General features: G+C 36.6%; 1 protein-coding gene and 1 non-coding gene across 2 annotated transcripts in view; both read left to right on the top strand.

The window, feature by feature from the left end:
• Positions 1-1046: 1046 nt before the first annotated feature.
• LOC136306661 (ubiquitin-ribosomal protein eS31 fusion protein-like) overlaps positions 1047-21475 on the top strand; it is a 34147-nt gene continuing 13718 nt past the window's right edge. The window contains exons 1-3 of the mRNA XM_066233096.1: positions 1047-1124; positions 7628-7741; positions 11739-11948. Coding sequence (XP_066089193.1) covers positions 1047-1124; positions 7628-7741; positions 11739-11948 — 402 coding nt within the window. The remainder of the gene's footprint in view (positions 1125-7627; positions 7742-11738; positions 11949-21475) is intronic.
• Positions 12579-12654, top strand: TRNAA-AGC (transfer RNA alanine (anticodon AGC)). Its single transcript has one exon. It is a non-coding gene; the product is annotated as a tRNA-Ala (tRNA).

The following is a 21475-nucleotide window of genomic DNA, read 5'->3' as shown; positions in this document are numbered from 1 at the left end:
ACATACATCAATTTACAGTAATGGATAAAACCTTTATGGAGCTAACAGCATAATTACAAAGACAACAATGAAACATCAGTACAATCCTGCTTTCACATAAGATGTAGAAAGTAAGAGAATGTGACACCCTAGCAACTAAAAACAAAAAAGACAAAAGGACTTATAATAACATAATTTTTCTTGAAAGTATGGAATACTCATTATCAAAAGACAGCAAAGGAACTGAATTTCATATTGACAATCCTCTCCCAAGGGAAAAGGGGCAAATAAACTTGTTCAATTTGTGTCAGAGCAGAGAAAAAAATTGATGGTTTCAACAGAAGCATGTGAGGAGTTGGCAAAAATGTTGATGAATTATGTAAGATTGAGTTGAGCTGGCCCATCAGTCTTCTATAACTGGGAGCTCTAAGCTTCCTCCAGAAGCTCAGGAAAAAGACTGAGGAGAGTAGAAGAAGTCCCCAGTGATACAAGCAAGTCTGAGATGATTCATGGCCAAGCTGCTCCCCTGGACCATCCTCTCAGAGAAAGGAAATATTTAACCTCTTTAGCCTGTGAGGTAGAGGTGAGAGCAGTAAACCCTTTTAAGCTTAAAGCCTTCACATGAGTGGTAAAAGCAAAATCTGTCTTAGGATAAAAAAATTATCTTTGCTGATGAATTAAAGTAAACAAATGGGTACAGCTTCCAGAAGAGTAAAAGTAAAAGTTCTTTGTGTCTAGGGAAGGTCTATAAAAACCTTCAGAACTTAGAACCTATACTGATTTAAAATAAAACTTCACTACTACATAGGGAGGGGCAGGAAATTATCTTCTTCTTAAAACCCACCAGAGACAGAAAACAATTTGCTGCCATAAGGAAGAGTGTCAGAGACCTGAGAAGGTGCTATCTATCTCTCCCCATGGGCTAGGTACATAGACCTTTCCTAAGACTGAGCCTGCACCAGTAGGTTGCCATCATTATAATGTCAGCAGGAGTCACAAACTAAATCAATGCTCCACTGCAGGGCATGAGCAGGAAAAGAGAAGAGCTCTGAGGCAATGTTGGGCAGATGCAGCTGAAAGTTGAAGGTGAACCAGGAACACAGAGAAAACCCTCCAGCCATCACAGGTCTAACACTCAGGACAAGGTAACAATAACCTACCAATGAAAAGCTCTGAGCCAACAGTATGTGAATGGCCATAAAAATTGACCATGCATAGTTCTCTTTCTCCTGAGTACAGTGACTCTGAAAGACAACTGGAGGAGATGGCACAGCCATCAGAATGAACTTGATGTTTTGTCATTTCTCAGAAGAGAAGAACCAATAGATCAGGAATACTAACTGAACTTCATATGAGCATGAAATAAACTTCTGTTAGGATTGAGCCACTACATATTCTTGTCTGCTATAAAACAGCAGCACTTTCTTAATATAGAAGTGGTGCTTTGAAGTATGACGATGCCTTTATGATCATACATCATCTGAGATTGGCTTAGCAGTCAGATAGTAGTGTCTAAAGCAATTGATATCAGAGCTCAGAAACATGTCACCCTTCAGGCAGTGGCAATGCCTCAAAGCTGTTGCCCTTGATGACTTAGTAGACTGACCACATGCCTACTGATCTGTAGTGCTAAGAAATGTGAAAATTAAAGAGATAGTGTATATTGGCTTTTATAGTATGCTTCCAGAAAGATATTTCATGAAAGATACGAGTTCAGAAAAGACTTAAGCAGTTTCCAAAATAAAATGAAAGCAAACAAATAATCCTCACATTTGGAGACTGAAACGTTTGGAAAAAACAGCTGCTTCTGAACTTCCAACAGTTAGATCTGAGCAACAGACTTCTCAGGAAGGCAAAATAACACAATAACATAGCCTTGTGCAAAGCTCAGAGTAAAAGTTTTTTAATAATAGATAAGCGTATTATTTCAGATAACCTCAAGGTGTTCAAAGGTGTTCAGCATGAAAAGGAGAGAGAGAGAGAGAGAGAGAGAGAGAGAGAGAGAGAGACTAACCTGTGGGGGGGGGGATAAACAAAACAGGATTTAGGATTAGAATTAGAAAAAGATTTTATACTTAGATTTTATACTTATACTGGTTTAAAATAAAACTTCACTACTACATAGGGAGGGGCAGGAAATTATCTTCTTCTTAAAACCCACTAGAGACAGAAAACAATTTGCTGCCATAAGGAAGAGTGCCAGAGACCTGAGAAAATGCTATCTATCTCTCCCCATGGGCTAGGTACATAGACCTTTCCTAAGACTGAGCCTGCACCAGGAGGTTGCCATCATCAGGTATATAGAATAAACAGGAAATAAATAGATCAGAAGCTCTACAAATTTTCAAGGAATTGCCCTGGTCAATAGACCAAAGCCAACTAAAAAATATCATTGCTTATTTCAATCTTAACACTATACCACCAAACTTGAATCAGTAAAAAGTAGACCATAAAAACTGGGCAGCTGCCAAATAATGCATGCACCCAACAGTTACTTCAAATGTGGATTCGGATAACAATGGAATGAAACTGTCCCTCGGGGTGGCAGTAAAGAGTTTGGAGAACAGTGTACAGGAGAGGCACCCTCACAAAGCAGTCAGGATCCAGCCATACCAGGCTGAAAGATTTTCCACGTTGAGCCCAGAACTGTATTGAGCCAAAACTGTTAATAATTACTGACTAGTTGCTATGGTTGTATATACTGTATTTTTAAATGACTTTTAGTATGTTTACCTTTTTCTGTTAAGAATTTTGCATTGATATTGACAAATAAAATCAATATGTATTTTTCTATGTTGTACAGTCTTGCTATATCCAATGACTTCTTGTATTTCTATTTTTTCCTTCTTTTCTTCCTCCTTCCTCCTTTCAACCTCTATCCCCGGCTCCCTCCTTCCTTCTCTTCTTTCTTTTCCTCCTGAGTAACTATTTTAATGACAATTATTTCATTATTGCTATGCCATTTATATTGGGCATGTGTTAAAAGACATGGGGGCAAATAAGTTTTCTTTAGCATACATAGGTTATTCTAGAGCAGGGGTGGGCACACCACGGCTCACGAGCCACATGCGACTCTTTGGCCTTTGAGTTCGGCTCTTTGGCCAGCTTAGAAGTAACCTAATTAAGTTAATAACAATGTACCTATCTATATAGTTTAAATTTAAAAAATTTGGCTCTCAAAAGAAATTTCAATCATTGTACTGTTGATATTTGGCTCTGTTGATTAATGAGTTTGCCGAACACTGTTCTAGAGAAAAGAACAACCTTCAGATATTTAAAAAAGTTAAATTTATAAGAAAAACTTTTAAAAAGTCTGCCCTTTGCTGGCGCAGTGGATAAAGCATCGACCTGGAACAATGAGGTCACAGGTTTGAGAACCTGGGCGTGCCTGGTCAAGGTACAGATGGGAGTTAATGCTTCCTGCTCCTCCCCCCTTCTCTCTCTCTCTTTTCTAAAATGAGGAAATAAATCCTTGAACAGTTTTTTTGAAACTTTAAAAAATATATTTAAAAAATGATTGTGAATCACATAGAAATCTTAAAATTTGATTTGGATATAATAACTAGCTGATAGAGTTGCATCACTTGAGAAGGGGATGTGGGAAGGAAGATAAAACAGACGTTTGGTGACCATAAAACCAAACTATAATAACAATTGACTAGTTGCTATAGTTGTACTGTATTTTTTTCTTTTCTTTTCTTTTTTTTTAATTGATTTTAATTTATTGTGTTTACATAGATTCTAGTGTTGCCCGGAATGCATCCCTCCTCCCACATATTCCACTCAACATCCCCCTTGTCCCCCTTCTTATAGCACCCTCCCCCCTTCCCTTCAGCTTTATCCCATCCTATCATCCCCTTTCCCTCTGTTCTCTTTTCCTCTGGTCCCTTTGATCTCTCCTCTGTCTCAATTCCGTTCCTCAGTTCACATTGTTCATTGGATTCCTCAAATGAGTGATGTCATATGATATTTTTCTTTTTCTTCCTGCCCTATTTCACTTAATATAACAGTTTTCATGTCCATCCATGTTGTCACAAAGGTAAGATTTCCTTCTTTTACATGGCCCTATAGTATTCCATTGTATATATGTACCACTGCTTTTTAATTCACGCGTTCACTGATGAACAGTTGGGCTGTTTCCAGATCTTTGCTATTGTGAACAGTGATACCATAAACGTGGGGTATATTTCTCCTTTTGAAGCAGTGCTATGGTGTTCTTGGGGTATATTCCTAACAGTGGTATAGCTGGGTCAAAAGGCAGTTCGATTTTTAATTTTTTGAGGAATTTCCACACTGTTTTCCACAGTTGGCTGCACCAGTCTGCATTCCCACCAGCAGTGCAGGAGAGTTCCCTTTTCTCTATATACTCGTCACCATTCACAAAAATAAACTCAAAAGGGATAAAAGACTTAAATGTAAGCTGTGAAACCATAAGCATCTTAGAAGAAAACATAGGCAGTAAGTTCTCTGACATCTCTCGCAGCAATAAATTTACTGATTTATCTCCACGGGCAGGTGAAATAAAAGATAGGATAAACAAATGGGACTATATCAAACTAAAAAGCTTTTGCACAACTAAAGACAATAAGAACAGAATAAAAAGACAAACTACACAATGGGAGAACATATTCAACAATATGTCTGATAAGGGGTTAATAACCAAAATTTATAAAAGACTTGTAAAACTCAACACCAGGAAGACAAACAATCCAATCAAAAAATGGGCAAAAGAAATGAATAGACACTTCTCCAAGGAGGACATACAGATGGCCAATAGGCATATAAAAAAATGGTCAACATCACTAATCATTACAGAAATGCAAATTAAAACCACAATGAGATATCACCTCATACCAGTCAGAATGGCGCTCATCAACAAAACATCATAGAATAAGTACTGTATTTTCAATGTACATTTAGAATCTGTTTATTTTTTTCTATTAAGAATTTTGCTTTGATATTCACAAATAAAATTGATGTGTGTTTTTCTATGTTGTGCAATCTTTTTTTTTTGTTTTTGTTTTGTTTTTTACAGAGACAGAGAGAGAGTCAGAGAGAGGGATAGATAGGGACAGACAGACAGGAACGGAGAGAGATGAGAAGCATCAATCATTAGTTTTTCATTGCGACACCTTAGTTGTTCATTGATTGCTTTCTCATATGTGCCTTGACCAGGGGCCTTCAGCAGACAGAGTAACTCCTTGCTCAAGCCAGTGACCCTGGGTCCAAGCTGGTGAGCTTTGCTCAAACCAGATGAGCCAGCACTCAAGCTGGCAACCTCAGTGGTCTTAAACCTGGGTCCTTCCTCATCCCAGTCCGACGCTCTATCCACTGTGCCACTGCCTGGTCAGGCTATGCAATCTTTATATAAGGTTTAGTTGTCAAATATTCTTGTCTAACATGGAATAGAACTAGATTTTTGGTCTTCTAGACAGTGAAAACAAGTCAAGTAAACTAAGAATTAACTAATCTTCGAGGTTCAATAAAACTTTCTTGAGACCATTTAAACTAGTTTTTTTTTTTTTTCCTTAAGTGAGAAGCAGGGAGGAAGAGAGACAGACTGTCATTTACCGGGCAAGTCCCCTGTGGGAGAATGCTCTGCCCATCTGGGGCTGTTGTTCCATTGCTCCATTTCTCCGTTGCTCAGTAACCGAGCTATAGCACCTGAGGTGAGGCCATGGAGCCATCTTCAGTACCTGGGGCCAATTTGCTCAAACCATTCAAGTAATGGCTGTGGGATGAGAAGAAAGAAAGAGAGAGAAGGGGTGGGGGAGAGGTGGAGAAACAGATGATGGCTTCTCCTGTGTGCATTGACTGGAAATCAAACCCAGGCCATCTATACGCTGGATTGACATTCTACCGCTGAGTCAACCAGCCACAGCCTAGTCTCGTGTTTTTTAATGAGGTGTTTGTGACAAATTTCTCTAATATACACCAATAAATTTCTTAGATGTTATTTATTGCTATCTAAATTTTCATGTTTACTTATAAATATTGCACAATTTTATCTCCTGATTAAAAAAGTTTTCCTTTTACTCAATATTACTTTCCCGCTTGCTTTTCCATCATGATTTAAAAAATATTTTTCATCACTTAATATTAGTTTTCCATGTGTTTTTCCCTCTCATTTCCCTCTTATTTTTATATTTGTGATTGAGTTCTTCTTTCTTGTCAATGTTTGCTTTTTTCTTTTTTAACAAAAACTAGTTTTTGGTGTATTTAATACTCCTACATCTTTTTTCTTTTAGTCAATTTCTACTTTCCTTTATATGTCTCCCTTTTTTTCTTTGCCTGTTCTTTATGTTTATATGTTTATAGTTCTCTCTGTGTGTGTGTTTCAACACTTTGCATGAGATTCTGTTCAATTACATTAATTCATTCCTTAAATAGACAAATATTTAATACTAAAAATTATAATTTTTCTCTATATTTCTAATATTTGAATTATTAGCAAAAGTTTTACATGAATTCTCTGACTCCTTACTACTAGAGAGAATATACTATTTTTCTTCTCCTTCTGCTGACTCAGATTTTATTTGATTTTCATTTTATCAAAAATGTTTACAAAGCTATTCTTAAATTTTGTTCCATTTTTAAAAATATATAATTAATACATTCAACATTGAAACACAGTTGTTTTGCCAGAATTTAATTGAAAAGATTATGTCTCTTATAGATATTTTTAGAAAATCTTTTAGAAATAGTATTCCATGAGTTTAGTCTATTTAATTAATTTTTTTCACTATAGCTCCTCTATATATAAATTAGATTTTGCATTTTTTATTTTAGTACATGACAAATAATTGACCATGCTAAATATTTTTAAGTATACATTTTGAGAGGGGAGAAACCAGAAGAACGCAGGAGAAGGTGCCTGCAGGAATGACTGAATCAGCCAGTTAAAGATTATCCACATCCTATAGATATATCTAACTAATCTCCTAGAGACTGTTACAATACTCATAAGAAAAAACAGAATCTGAAAATAGATAAGACTAGTGGTCCAGAAACCTCTTCACCCTTGCCGTCCCACCGAAACTACCCCTCCCCACCTTGAGTCATGAGGTGCATGTAGGACCTCAGACAAATGGATCGCCTGCCCTTACATGGAGACTGTAAATGGTATATAAGATGTAAGAAATTTAACTTCAGGAGCTCGTGCTTTGGTGCTACTAACCCACATGCTCCGCTGGCTGCCAATAAATTCTTCCTCCTTTATTAAGCTGCCTGAGCATCTACTATCCTCCATCGGTGTTGTTTCCTGCAACAATTTCAGTGGTCTTAAATGTATATATTGTTTTTAAAATATAACACTCTATCTCTATTCTTTTCTTTTTTTTTTTTTTTTTTGTCATCTCAAACTTGAATCCTTACCCATTAAACAATTAGTCTCTATTACCCACTCCACCTCACCCTGGAAACTACCATTCAATTTTCTGTTCTCTGAATTTGGGTTCTCTAGGTACCTCATATAAGTAGAAACATACAGCATTTGCTCTTTTGTGACTCACTTATTTCATTTATCATGTTTAAAAAGGACATCTGTGTCTACACTGACTTGTCTTCCTTTTTAAGGCTAAATAATATTCTGTAGTATGTATATGCTTCATTTTGTTTATCTGTACACTTGGTTTGCCTCCTTCTTTAGGTTACGGTGAAAAATTCTGCTGTGAACAAGGGTGTACAAATTCTGTTAGAGCCCCTGCTTTCAGTACTTCTTGGCATGTACCCAGAAGTGGAATTTCTGGATCACATGTTAACTGTATTTTAATTGTTGTAGAAACTTCAATATCCATTTCCGCAAAGCTGATCCATTTTCTATCCCACCAGCAATACAGAGGGCTTCCAATTTCTATATATCGTTGCCAACACTTGTTATTTTCTGGGTTTTCTTGTTTGTTTGTTTTCATATTAGCTGTCTTTATGGTTGTGAAGTGATATGTTATTGTGGTTTTGGTTTTATTTTGTTTGTTTTTTGTTTATTTATTTATCTGTGACAGAGACAGAGAGACAAGAGAGGGTCAAATAAGGACAGACAGACAGGAAGGGAGAGAGAGAGAGATGAGAAGCATCAATTCTTCCTTGCGGCACCTTAGTTGTTCACTGATTACTTTCTCATATGTGCCTTGACCGGGGGGCTACAGCAGAGTGAGTGAACCCTTGCTCAAGCCAGCGACTTGGTCTCAAGCTGGTGAACTTTGCTCAAACCAGATGAGCCTGCACGCTCAAGCTGGTGACCTCAGGGTTTCAAACCTGGGTCCTCGGCATCTCAGTTCAACGCTCTCTCCACTGTGCCACTGCCTGGTCAGGCTTTCTAGTATTTTCTTTAAAAGCTTATTTATGATCCATTTATATTCTGAACTGAATTTCTGATTCATAGTATTTTGTTTTTACTTTTGCTTGTTTAATGTTATTTAATTTATATCAGAGTGTTTTATTATAACTTTTCTCTGTTTCATAGTTTTTGCTGGCATATTTTTTTCATCTGCTGAAAGGTTTTAACTACTATTTTCTGCTTTCTTATTTTAGTAAATTTGAAGTGGATGCTATGTAAATTTTTCTGTATATTTTTAAGTAACTTTAATTTTTATCAAACATTAAGTATAGTTAATTATATGTAGGTGAGGTTCAGTGGTTTGAATGGCTTACTAAGATTCTTATTTCAAGCTTATAATATTCTGATAGCACATGGAACTTTGTTTACTGCCTTTTCCTTTTTGTGTTAGGGGTTGGGGAAGTGTAAAGAATCTTCTGATATTTTAATATTCTTTTGTTTCTGGAGGTTCTGTATTTTTCATTTTTTTTTCTCTCTCCCTTTACCACCAAGCTTCCAATAACGGTGTGTTCATGTTGCCTCTATCATCCCCGCAATTAGGCTTCTCTGCTCCTTACTTCTGACTCCACACCTGTTTCAGTCCTTTCCTTTTGGTCCCCTAACAGCCATTGTTCTGGATCAACAAGCATTTGACATGTTTCAGTTCTTGTAGCTCAGAGTCAGACTGTCTCTTTCAAGGATGATAAGGACTTTGTTGCTTTATGTACCCAGAAAAGGGCTACAAAGTAGGCTCTAATGATTTTTAGATGTTTTGTTCCTTAAACATATAAACTGGAGTTTTAAGCAAGTTGCATCTCTTCATTATGTTCTGTGTATAAGTCATAGTCGGTTTTATTGATTTGGAGGTTGTGTGGGAAGTTTTTATGTATTTAGAAGTCAATCGTACTATCCACTATTTTCTTTAAATAGGATATTTCCCCTCTTTTTTTTTTTTTTTTTGCAAAACTATTAGATTCATTCTGGTCAATAAACTAAATGGTTTTACAAATAACAGTTTTATGTGATTTTTAATGTCATTGCCCTAGCATTTGACAACTTTTACTATAGTAAACAAAAATGTTGTAAATTTGGATTAACTTTTTGAATTAGAGATTACTAGCGCTCATCATTATATCTATTTTTCTTTGTCTGCACAAAAGAGACTGAATGTTTAACTTTTTTTTTTAATTAGGTAGAGTCATGTGAGCATTTCTGGTCATTAAAATATGAATGGAAGAAATGTGTCATTTCTAAACTAAGACAGAAAATAAATCATTAGAGAGTTTTATTCTGTCACTCTACCCTTGCTGGAACAGTAACGGGGAAGGCTTTACCTCCCAAATAAAGAGTTACTAGATGAGAGTGGCTTCAATAGTTAAGTTTCTACATGGGAGTTGGCTTTGGTTGAGAAACACCTGACACCACACTGAACTTAAAATGAGTTTGTGCTTTCTCTAATCACTGAGGTTTCCGGGGATATCTGTTACAGCAGGGGTCCCCAAACTGCCCGCAGGCCGCATGTGGCCCCCTGAGGCCATTTATCTGGCCCCCGCCGCACTTCGGCCGCACTTCCGGAAGGGGCACCTCTTTCATTGCGTCATATCACTTGTTACGGCTAGCAGTGACAAATATGGAACCAGACATTGACCATCTCATTAGCCAAAAGCAGACCCATAGTTCCCATTGAAATACTGGTCAGTTTGTTGATTTAAATTTACTTGTTCTTTATTTTAAATATTATATTTGTTCCCATTTTGTTTTTTTACTTTAAAATAAGATATGTGCAGTGTGCATAGGGATTTGTTCATAGTTTTTTTTTTTTATTGTCTGGCCCTCCAACGGTCTGAGGGACAGTGAACTGGCCCCCTGTGTAAAAAGTTTGGGGATCCCTGTTACAGGGTAGCCGACATTGGCATACACCATCTAGAGGTTGAAACACACTCCGCAGAGCAAGACTAGGTATATACACCTTCATGTTTCAGAGAAAAATTAACTACAGAACTCAAATAATCATTAAACTGGCGAAATTCTTTAGTAGCAAAAGTTAATGAAGAATCTCATGTATAATGCAACAACGGAACCCAAAGCTTCCTGCATCCTTCTGGAAGTCACCTTTATCTATGTGTAAACTGTCACATAAAATGACATACTGTTTAAGGTAAAAGTCTGCTAGTTTTTCATATCTTAAAAAAAATGAACTGACAATATTTGCATATCAAGTTTGCTAAAAGAGAGACATTAAAATTGAACCTTTGTGAGCAACTGTTTATAAGCCTTTTATAGATCTCCAAATTTATGAAAAAAATACAAAAATATATAAACCCTTTAATAAAATATTATATTATTTTATGAACATTTTCATTAAGTTCAAAACAGCAGGGTAGAAAGTACTAAGATTAACTGATTTAGTTCATATTGCAATGAACATTTATTTTTCTAATAAAATACACTGTATTCTATAATAAATGTATCATTATAAGAGTGATCTCAATTAGGAACTTAAACTGATTGAAAAAGCTAAAACAGTAACAGTAAATAATTGTAATTGCTGTTGTATCCTGTGTGTTCTTACTACAAGCAACACAAATGTATATTTAGAAACAGATTTTCTTCCATTATTGAATGGTTTGATCTTAACTGAAATGTATTCGGCCTAGGGCTCATCCCTTTGTATTTTTTGGTTGGAAACACTTCCTCAGTTATGTATTCAACTGATGCATCCTATCCTATTAACTTCACATTATGCAAATCAAAATGCTTCTTTAATTCTTGAACTAATCTTTGCTCACAAAATTGGTTGCTTCAAATGATGTGCTGGTACCTTCATCACCTGTGGTTACATGGAAACATTTTTTTGACAGGCTTCTGGCTTCTTCCTAAATTATGTTTACACCCAGAATCACATATTTCCTGTTCCCTTTTTCATACCACATATTATCTTTTTAACTGTCACTTTATGAAATAGTGTCTATCAATTTCTAGATAGAGCATGTAGAGTGAGTCACAACTAAATTTATCAAAACCATCTATATTCTATTTCTTTTTTTTTTTCCCCTCCTATTACTGAATTACAGGAACAATTCTGTCATGGGGCATTTTCAAACATCCCTTAGAGGTGACACTGTCTACCCCTCTCCCCTCGCCCCACACACTTTGAAAACCATTGCCTGAATCCCGTAAAAGAAGTAACTTTTAAGGCCATATCACTAGTTAGTGGAAAAGCTGAGGACATCAAGTCAAGTAAAATCTCATTCATTCATTCCAATAACTTTTATTCTTCAACCAGGGTGTGTGTCAGGAGAACAGGGGGAATGTAGGCCTGAACTGCGTCAGTAAAGAGGTGACTCCCTGAACACAAAACTACAATTTCTAGCTATTTCTCTGCTTTCGTCAAACTCTGTTTTCCTCCTCTAGCCCACTTAGCTTGCCGTTTGGGCAATTGCAGGCATTAACAGACATTCTGGCAATTAGTGCAAAGAGCCTAATAGAGCTGGATCCTCAGGAGTCAGGTCCCTTTGGGGCCAGAAGCGGGATTCCAGTGTTGAAAACCCGGGGTCTTGGCGGCATCGAGGACCAAAGTGAGACAAGGCCCCTGCCGCAGAGTTCCGACGGAACTGGGCAAAAATGTTGGACTGTCGACCAACAGCCCCGGGAGGTTTTCCTGGGCTGGAGGGCTGCCTGGGACTAGGGGCCAGAGGCGGGGCTGCGCGGGCCGCGTCGCGGTGGGAGCAGAGGACAGCTCAGCTGGCCTCAACCTCGCCTTCCCACGCCAGAGGCCAAGGCCACAGGGAATGGCGGGGCCACTCCTCCAAAGTCCTTTGAGACCCCAGTTCAGTTCATGGAGGGGGTGTGGGGGTGTGAAAGCGAGAATATTATTCATCAGTTTTGAATCTGCAGCTAGCGCCAGCGGGTAGTTCTATTTGAATCTATATTCTATTTAAGAAGCTTTGATTTCATAGTTTAATTTTCATATCTTGCAAAAAAGGCTACCTTGCTTTTCTAAGTAATTCTTAAAAATACTTAGTATTATTTATTATGTTTTTCTTCTAACCCAGGGTATTAAATATAGAATGAATAGTTGAAATAAGCAAAGCTATACTGAAACACTGATGTTGCTCAGGTTTACTCATTAGTTAAGTGAAACTATCATATAGTAGGGCCTCAGGTGTTCCTCACAAAATTACAAATATATAAATATTACATTATAATCACATGTGAGTGCACACACACACACAGAGACACACACATCACAGAATTCCTAAGTCTCTCCTCAATACTGAAACAGGCCCTGGCCGGTTGGCTCAGTGGTAGAGCGTCCGCCTAGCGTGCGGAGGACCCGGGTTCAATTCCCGGCCAGGGCACACAGGAGAAGCGCCCATTTGCTTCTCCACCCCTCCGCCACACCTTCCTCTCTGTCTCTCTCTTCCCCTCCCGCAGCCAAGGCTCCATTGGAGCAAAGATGGCCCGGGCACTGGGGATGGCTCCTTGGCCTCTGCCCCAGGCACTAGAGTGGCTCTGGTCGCAACATGGCGACGCCCAGGATGGGCAGAGCATCGCCCCCTGGTGGGCAGAGCGTCGCCCCACGGTGGGCTTGCCGGGTGGATCCCGGTCGGGCACGTGCGGGAGTCTGACTGTCTCTCCCTGTTTCCAGCTTCAGAAAAATGCAAAAAAATAAAAAATAAAAATACTGAAACAGTTGTTTTTAATCTCCCTGAATACCAGCAGTCAGTGCAATTGTGTAGATTTCAAACTACTTATATCACTCGCCAGGAGGGGTAAGCAGGTTGCCACTTGTTTCTGTGCCCTAATTTGAGGTTGCACTAACAAAAGCTGGTGTCTTTTTACCTATTTTACATACTTTTTAACAAAAAAAGAGATACACAATAATTACTTAAAGGTGGAAACCATTTTACTGAAACAGCAAAGGTACTACCAGTTTTTATTCATTTGAGTGCCACATTATTAAATATAATTTTTTTAATAAACTTTTATTAATGTTAATGGGGTGACATCAATAAATCAGGGTACATATATTCAAAGAAAACATATCCAGATTATCTTGTCAGTCACTTATGTTGCATAACCATCACCCAAAGTCAGATTGTCCTCCATCACCTTTTATCTAGTTTTCTTTGTGTCCCTCCCCCTCCTCCTCCCCCTCTCCTCCTTCCCTCCCTTGCCCCCCCTCCCCCCCAACCCCGGTAACCACCACACTCTTGTCCATGTCTCTTAGTCTCGTTTTTATGTCCCACCAATGTATGGAATCATGTAGTTCTTGTTTTTTTCTGATTTACTAATTTCACTCCGTATAATGTTATCAAGATCCCACCATTTTGTTGTAAATGATCCGATGTCATCATCATTTCTTATGGCTGAGTAGTATTCCATAGTGTATATGTGCCACATCTTCTTTATCCAGTCTTCTATTAAAGGGCTTTTTGGTTGTTTCCATGTCTTGGCCACTGTAAACAATGCTGCAATGAACATGGGGCTACATGTGTCTTTACGTATCAATGTTCCTGAGTTTTTGAGGTATATACCCAGTAGAGGGATTGCTGGGTCATAAGGTAGTTCTATTTTCAGTTTTTTGAGGAACCACCATACTTTCTTCCATAATGGTTGCACTACTTTACAGTCCCACCAACAGTGAATGAGGGTTCCTTTTTCTCCACAGCCTCTCCAGCATTTGCTATTTCCTGTCTTGTTGATAATAGCTAATCTAACAGGTGTGAGGTGGTATCGCATTGTAGTTTTGATTTTCATTTCTCTAATACCTAAAGAAGATGAGCATCTCTTCATATATCTGTTGGCCATTTGTATTTCTTCCTAGGAGAAGGGTCTGTTCATGTCCTCTTCCCATTTTTTATTGGATTGTTTGTTTGTTGTTGAGTTTTATAAGTTCTTTGTAAATTTTGGATATTAGGCCCTTATCTGAGCTGTTGTTTGAAAATATCATTTCCCATTTAGTTGGCTGTCTGTTTATTTTGTTGTCAGTTTCTCTTGCTGAGCAAAAACTTTTTAGTCTGATGTAGTCCCATTCATTTATTTTTGCCTTCACTTCTCTTGCCTTTGGAGTCAAATTCATAAAATGCTCTTTAAAACCCAGGTCCATGAGTTGAGTACCTATGTCTTCTTCTATGTACTTTATTGTTTCAGGTTTTATATTTAGGTCTTCGATCCATTTTGAATTAATTTTCATACAAGGGGACAAGCTGTAGTCGAGTTTCATTCTTTTGCATGTGGCTTTCCAGTTTTCCCAGCACCATTTGTTGAAGAGGCTTTCTTTTCTCCATTGTGTGTTGTTGGCCCCTTTATCAAAAATTATTTGACCATATATATGTGGTTTTATTTCTGGATTTTCTATCTATTCCATTGGTCTGAGTGTCTTTTTTTCTGCCAACACCATGCTATTTTGACTGTTGTGGCTCTATAATATATATAGTTTGAAGTCAGGTATTGTAATACCCCCAGCTTCATTCTTTTTCCTTAGGATTGCTTTGGCTAATCGGGGTTTTTTATAGTTCCATATAAATCTGATGATTTTTTGTTTCATTTCTTTAAAGAATGTCATAGGAATTTTGATGGGAATTGCATTAAATTTATATATTGCTTTGGGTAATATGGCCACTTTGATTATATTATTATTTATTCTTCCTACCCACGAATAAGGATTATTTTTCCATCTCATTGTATCTTTTTCGATTTCCCTTAACAATGTTTTGTAGTTTTCGTTATATAGGTCCTTTACATTCTTTGTTATATTTATTCCTAGGTATTTTATTTTTTTTGTTGCAATCGTGAAGGGGATTATTTTTTTGAATATGTTTTCTAATATTTCATCGTTGGCATAGAGAAAGGCTATGGACTTTTGTATGTTAATTTTGTATCCTGAGACCTTACTGTATTGGTTTATTGTTTCTAGTAATCTTTTTGTGGAGTCTTTCAGGTTTTCGATGTATAGGATCATATCATCTGCAAAAAGTGATACCTTTACTTCTTCTTTTCCAATATGGATGCCTTTTATTTCTTTCTCTAGTCTGAATGCTCTGGCCAGAACTTCTAGCTCCACGTTAAATAAGAGCGGAGAGAGTGGACAACCCTGTCTTGTTCCTGATTTAAGGTGGAAAGTCCTCAGTTTTATGCCATTTAATATGATGTTGGCTGATGGTTTATCATATATGGCCTTTATCATGTTGAGATATTTTCCTTCTATTCAAAATGGATTTAAGACACCCATTTTGTTGAGTGTCTTAAACATAAAGTTGTGTTGTATTTTATTGAATGCCTTTTCTGCATCTATTGATAAGATCATGTGGTTTTCGTTCTTTGTTTTGTTGATGTGGTGTATTACGTTAACCGTTTTACGTATGTTGAACCATCCTTGAGATTCTGGGATGAATCCCACTTGATCATGATGTATTATTTTTTTAATATGTTGTTGTATTCGATTTGCCAGTATTTTGTTTAGTATTTTAGCATCTGCATTCATTAGAGATATTGGTCTGTAGTTTTCTTTTTTTGTGCTGTCCTTGCCAGGTTTTGGTATGAGGGTTATGTTGGCCTCATAAAATGTGTTTGGAAGTATTGCTTCTTCTTCAATTTTTTAGAAGACCTTCAGTAGAATAGGGACCAAGTCTTCTTTGAATGTTTGATAGAATTCACTAGTATAGCCATCTGGGCCTGGACTTTTATTTTGGGGGAGGTTTTTAATGTTTTTTTTTTTATTTCTTCTCTACTAATAGGCCTGTTTAGGCTTTCTGCTTCTTCATGACTCAGTCTAGGAAGGTTATATTGTTCTAGAAATTTATCCATTTCTTCTAGGTTGTTGAATTTAGTGGCATAAAGTTTTCCATAGTAATCTACAACAATTCTTTGTATATCTACGATGTCCGTGGTGATTTCTCCTCATTCATTTTGGATTTTGTTTATATGAGTTCTTTCTCTTTTTTCCTTTGTAAGTCTTGCCAGGGGTTTGTCAATTTTGTTGATCTTTTCAAAAAACCAGCTCCTTGTTCTATTAATTTTTTCTATAGTTTTTCTGTTCTCTATTTCATTTATTTCTGCTCTGATTTTTATTATCTCCTTTCTCAGGCTGGTTTTGGGTTGTTTTTGTTCTTCTTTTTCTAGTTCCTTAAGGTGTGAAGTTAAATGGTTCACTTGGGCTTTCTCTTGTTTGTTCATATATGCCTGAAGTGATATGAACTTCCCTCTTATCACTGCTTTTGCTGCATCCCAGAGATTCTGATGTCGTATTGTCATTTTCATTTGTCTGTATATATCTTGTGATCTCTGTGCTTATTTCTTCTTTGACTCATTCATTTCTTTAAAGTATGTTGTTTAGTTTCCACATTTTTGTGGGATTTTTTTCCTCTTTTTTGCAGTTGAATTCTAGTTTCAAGGCTTTGTGATCAGAAAATATGCTTGGTACAATTTTAATTTTTCTGAATTTGCTGATATTATTTTTATGGCCCAACATATGGTCAATTCTTGAGAATGTTCCATGTACACCAGTATATATACTTGTATCAAATTTATTTCAGAACCTCAAAAAATATTAGGTGTTCACTCAATGTTTTTAAAAATAAATGTATTGTGCTTTTAGAAAAATTGTTATTGAATTTATTGGGATGCCATTGATTAATAAAATTATATAGGTTTCAGGTATATATCTTGGGCTTTTATTCAGCAATTTGGGAGTAGTTTCAGGTGTTATAAGCTCCCTCAAATGATTAGTTTGCATACCAATGTTTGATAACCTTTGTTCCAAATTAAATTTTAACCATTTCAGTACCATACCAGGAGTCAGAAACAACAGAATAAGTATAACTAGGCACTACAGCTTTTTTTTTAATGCATATGTCTTAGAGACTCTGCCCCACCTCCCACACCTCTATGGTCCTCCTGCTTTAGAGTTGATCAGTAAGCACTTTCAGCTACTTATTCCTTCCATATGCAGTTAAGAGACTTGGGTGAGGTCCAAATCTTCATATATAACAAGTTCTGCAGGTGAATCCTATGACTTAAGTCTTCCAATGATGGGTAGGAGGTATTTTTTATTTATTCATATAAATATTTTGACTTATTATTCCTAATATTTCCCTTGGTTTTTCAAGGCAGATGCTTTTCATTATCTTACACCGCACATCAGATTTGATTATGTTTCCTTGCCCAATAATAAGATGGAAGACATGGCACAAATATAATTCTAAAGACTGTGCTATATGCCACATAAAGTAAAACGGTATATCTTTTTATAGATTTACAAGGCCTTGCCTGACCAGGCAGTGGCACAGAGGATAAAGTGTCAGACTGGGATGCAGACAACCCAGGTTCGAGACCCCGAGGTTGCCAGCTTGAGCGTGGGCTCATCTGGTTTGAGCAAAGCTCACCAGCTTGGACCCAAGTTCTCTGGCTTGAGCAAGGGTTTACTCGGTCTGCTGTAGCTTCATGGTCAAGGCACATATGAGAAAGCAATCCTTGAACAACTAAGGTATTGCAACGAAAAACTAATGATTGATGCTTCTCATCTCTCTCCGTTCTTGTCTGTCTGTCCCTACCTATCCCTCTCTCTGACTCTCGCTCTGTCTCTGTAAAAAAAAAAAAAAAAGATTTACAAGGACTCCATCTTTCACTGAAGAAAAAAAAGAGATGGAAATAAACACATTTTTACATACTATCCCCTTCACATTTAATCTTCCATATAGCCTAGTTTTTATTAACTATGATTTGTATTTGAAGAGAAAGATTCCAAATAGCATAAGTAACTTGACCAAAGTTCATGAATTCAACAAATAGCAGTAGTGAGATACTAACAGATCTTTCTGATGCCAACTTTTATAACCTATTTATTACATTATGCTGTCAGAAATATTATGATAATAGTAGAAGAATGAAAACATTTTATGTAATGCAAGACTGGATGCATTATTTAATTATTACCTTCGTAAGTCTTGTGCTGTAAATATCTGGAATTTTCTTTAATACCAACATTAAAGCCTGAAGCCATTTTATTTTTAAATTATATCTCTATTATTCAGTGACATGTTCTAAGAAATATTATTTTATTATTGTAGTATGTTCCAAACTTCTTAGAATATTAAAACAAAAATTTCAATATTTTAGGAAAATACAGGGCTAGTGGTATTTTAGGAAACTCTGGGGAGATCTGAAGAAAAAGAATGAAACAAAATCTGTACAGAATTTTCTTAGAACATTTGTAAAATAGGAAACTTAGCTTTTATCATAAGTATATGATATCCTTCTCATGATCATCCTCCCTCTCTCTATCAGACAGTTATATTAAATGATATATAATAAAATTTTATCAAATTACAAAATATTTATGATATAAAGACTTTGATATAAAACTTTGATTGCCTTGATAAAGGGTCTTTTGATATTGCATTTAATATTAAAGCTCTTTCAGAACTTAGAATTGAGATTTATGCCTGACCAGGTGGTGGCACTATGGATAGAGCACTGGACTAGGATGCAGAGGACCCAGGTTTGAAACCCTGAGGTCTCCAGCTTGAGCGTGGGCTCACCAGCTTAAGTGAGGGGTTGCTGGCTTGAGCAATGGGATCATAGACATGACCCTATGGTCGCTTGCATGAGCCCAAGGTTGCTGGCTTGAGAAAAGGGTCACTCACCGTGTCCCTAATCAAGGCACATATGAGAAAGCATCAAGAAACAACTAAAGTGTCTCAATGAAGAATTGATGCTTCTCATCTCTCTCCCTTCCTGTCTGTCTGTCCCTATCTGTCCCTCTCTCTGTCTATCTCTCTCTGTCACACACACACACACACACACACACACACACACACAGAATTAAGAGTTATGTCTGAGAGCATTATTTAAGCCATAAGTAAAGGCACATTTTAAAGAGTTTAAAATTATTTCATTTTTGTATTCTTCTTTAAGGAAATGCTGCTACATTTTTATTTTTTTATTTTTTTATTTCCTGAAGTGAGAAGCAGGAAGACAGACTCCTGCATGTGCCTGACCAGGATTCACCCTACATGTCCACTAGGGGGCGATGCTCTTCCCATCTGGGCAGTTGCTCAGATGTGACCTGGAGCCATTTTAGCACCTGAGGCAGAGGCCATGGAGCCATCCCAGTGCCCTGGCTAACTTTGCTCTAATTGAGCCTTGGCTGCAGAAGGGGAAGAGAGAGATTGAGAGGAAGAAAAGGGAAAAAGGTGGAGAAGCAGACAGATGCTTCTCCTGTGTGCCATGACTGGGATTTGAACCTGGAACTTCCACATGCAGGGCCACTCTCTACCACTGAGCCAACCAACCAGGGCCAGGAAATGCTTTTATAGCATAAATATTGACATTGTGTAAGTCTGCTCAAACATATACCTTCCATTTACTTGTAATCTAAGTTAGACTAATGTAACCTGTAATTAATATAATTTATGCAATCCATGTGGTTTTATAGCTACAGTCAGACTTTGAACTCTGTAAATCATATGCTTGGTGTTTCCTGTCTTAAGTCATTAAAGATTTTTTTGTTCCTGTTTCTTTTCTATTTCAACTTTTATTCCATTTTCCTTATCTCATTTTATTTTATATTTATGTCTATTTTCCCACAGATCTATACTTAAGCGGAAGGTTATGCTACACTGGCAGTATATAGGAATTTCCATCAGGAGACACAGCATGTACACTAGCCCTTGTCAGCTCTAATCACATTGACACTGTCAAGTGCAATGCAGTTACAATAGTTTAGTTAGAACATGTCCATTATAAATCATGGCTGTGGTATGAATATTGGCTTACAGAAGAAGTCTGGACAGAGACCTCTTGGCATAAGACAGGGGAAATATTTAAAAATTAAAGTTAATGAAAAGTTTAATGAATGAAATGCCATGTGTATACTCTAACCATATAAATTCAGTTTAGATTAAATGTGAAGACTTAGAATATTTTAATGTTAAATTAAGTGCTCTGGACTCTGTGATTATTGCTGTATCTATGACTGGTTTCCAAACTAGCCACATTGCATCTAATTATGGAAATCATCTTTATAATGCACTTTATTATTATAGTCAAATATTATGCTCAGTAAGCAGGCAAAAAGAAAATCATATAGCATATTGAGAAAGTCATAGCTATTATTTTGCAATTAGAAGATTGTTTTAAAAAGATTATTTTATATTTGTGTTTAGCTTTTCAAATATAATTTAAGGTAACATCTTTTAAATTAACCATTGACTGTAAATACAATTCACATTAACAAAACATAATGTATATATAATTTTGATTTTGTTAAAATTGTTCAAAAGGGTCCTAGGGTCTGTAACAGTCTATCATTCTCTGGATGAGAGTTTGAGTAAACAACCATATCTATTTTTTTAAAAACTCTACAACAATAAAGTGAAGTATACACAACTTTTTTATTTTTTTTAAAGAAAATTTCCATGATATAACACAAAGAGTTTAAAAGAAAAAACACTTGTACAATGTAAATTAATCTCCCTGAATGGTTAATTTTGTTCAGCAATCTTTTCTTTTGATATTTCATGTTAATCTTTTATTTATACAGTCAAGTACTGCTTTTGCTTCTTTTTCATCTAAAGCTTGTCCATTGCTATCATTCAAGAAGCTTAGCTTTGTGACTAAGAATAAAAATGGTTTTGATTAAGTCTCTCTCAACCATAATGCAATATGTTAACTCGAGATGTTTTGTTGAAAAAGTCAAGGAAGCCTTTTAACATAATGAAGCATGTTAAGAAGCAGTAGTAATAAAAGCTATGTTTCATCAAGCTGTAAATTTATATAAATACCAGCACTCTGCACATTATATTTTTTAAATCTCATTTAAGCAATAACACATTGTTTTTGGATTGTTGTTTTTTTGTTTTTTTTGTTTTTTTGAAAGAGCCACACACTCATTTGTTATAGAACTCTGACCTCTCATGCATAGAAAGATGAACCTGAAATCCAGAAACCCAGATTGGCTTATCACTTTTTTAAGACTTTTTTTTTAAAGAGAGAAGAGAGAGAGAGAGAAAGATGGGGGGAGGAATGGGAAGCATCAACTCCCATATGTGCCTTGACCAGGCAAGCCCAGGGTTTCGAACCAGCAACCTCAGCATTCAGGATCAATGCTTTATCCACTGCTCCACCACAGGTCAGGCCAGATTGGCTAATCACTGTATCCACAAAGATTAGGTCAGA

The sequence above is a fragment of the Saccopteryx bilineata genome, chromosome 5 (assembly GCF_036850765.1).
Source record: "Saccopteryx bilineata isolate mSacBil1 chromosome 5, mSacBil1_pri_phased_curated, whole genome shotgun sequence".
NCBI classification, from domain to species: domain Eukaryota; kingdom Metazoa; phylum Chordata; class Mammalia; order Chiroptera; family Emballonuridae; genus Saccopteryx; species Saccopteryx bilineata.
The sequence above is the reverse complement of the archived record's forward strand: the minus strand, read 5'-3'. Positions and strand labels throughout refer to the sequence as shown.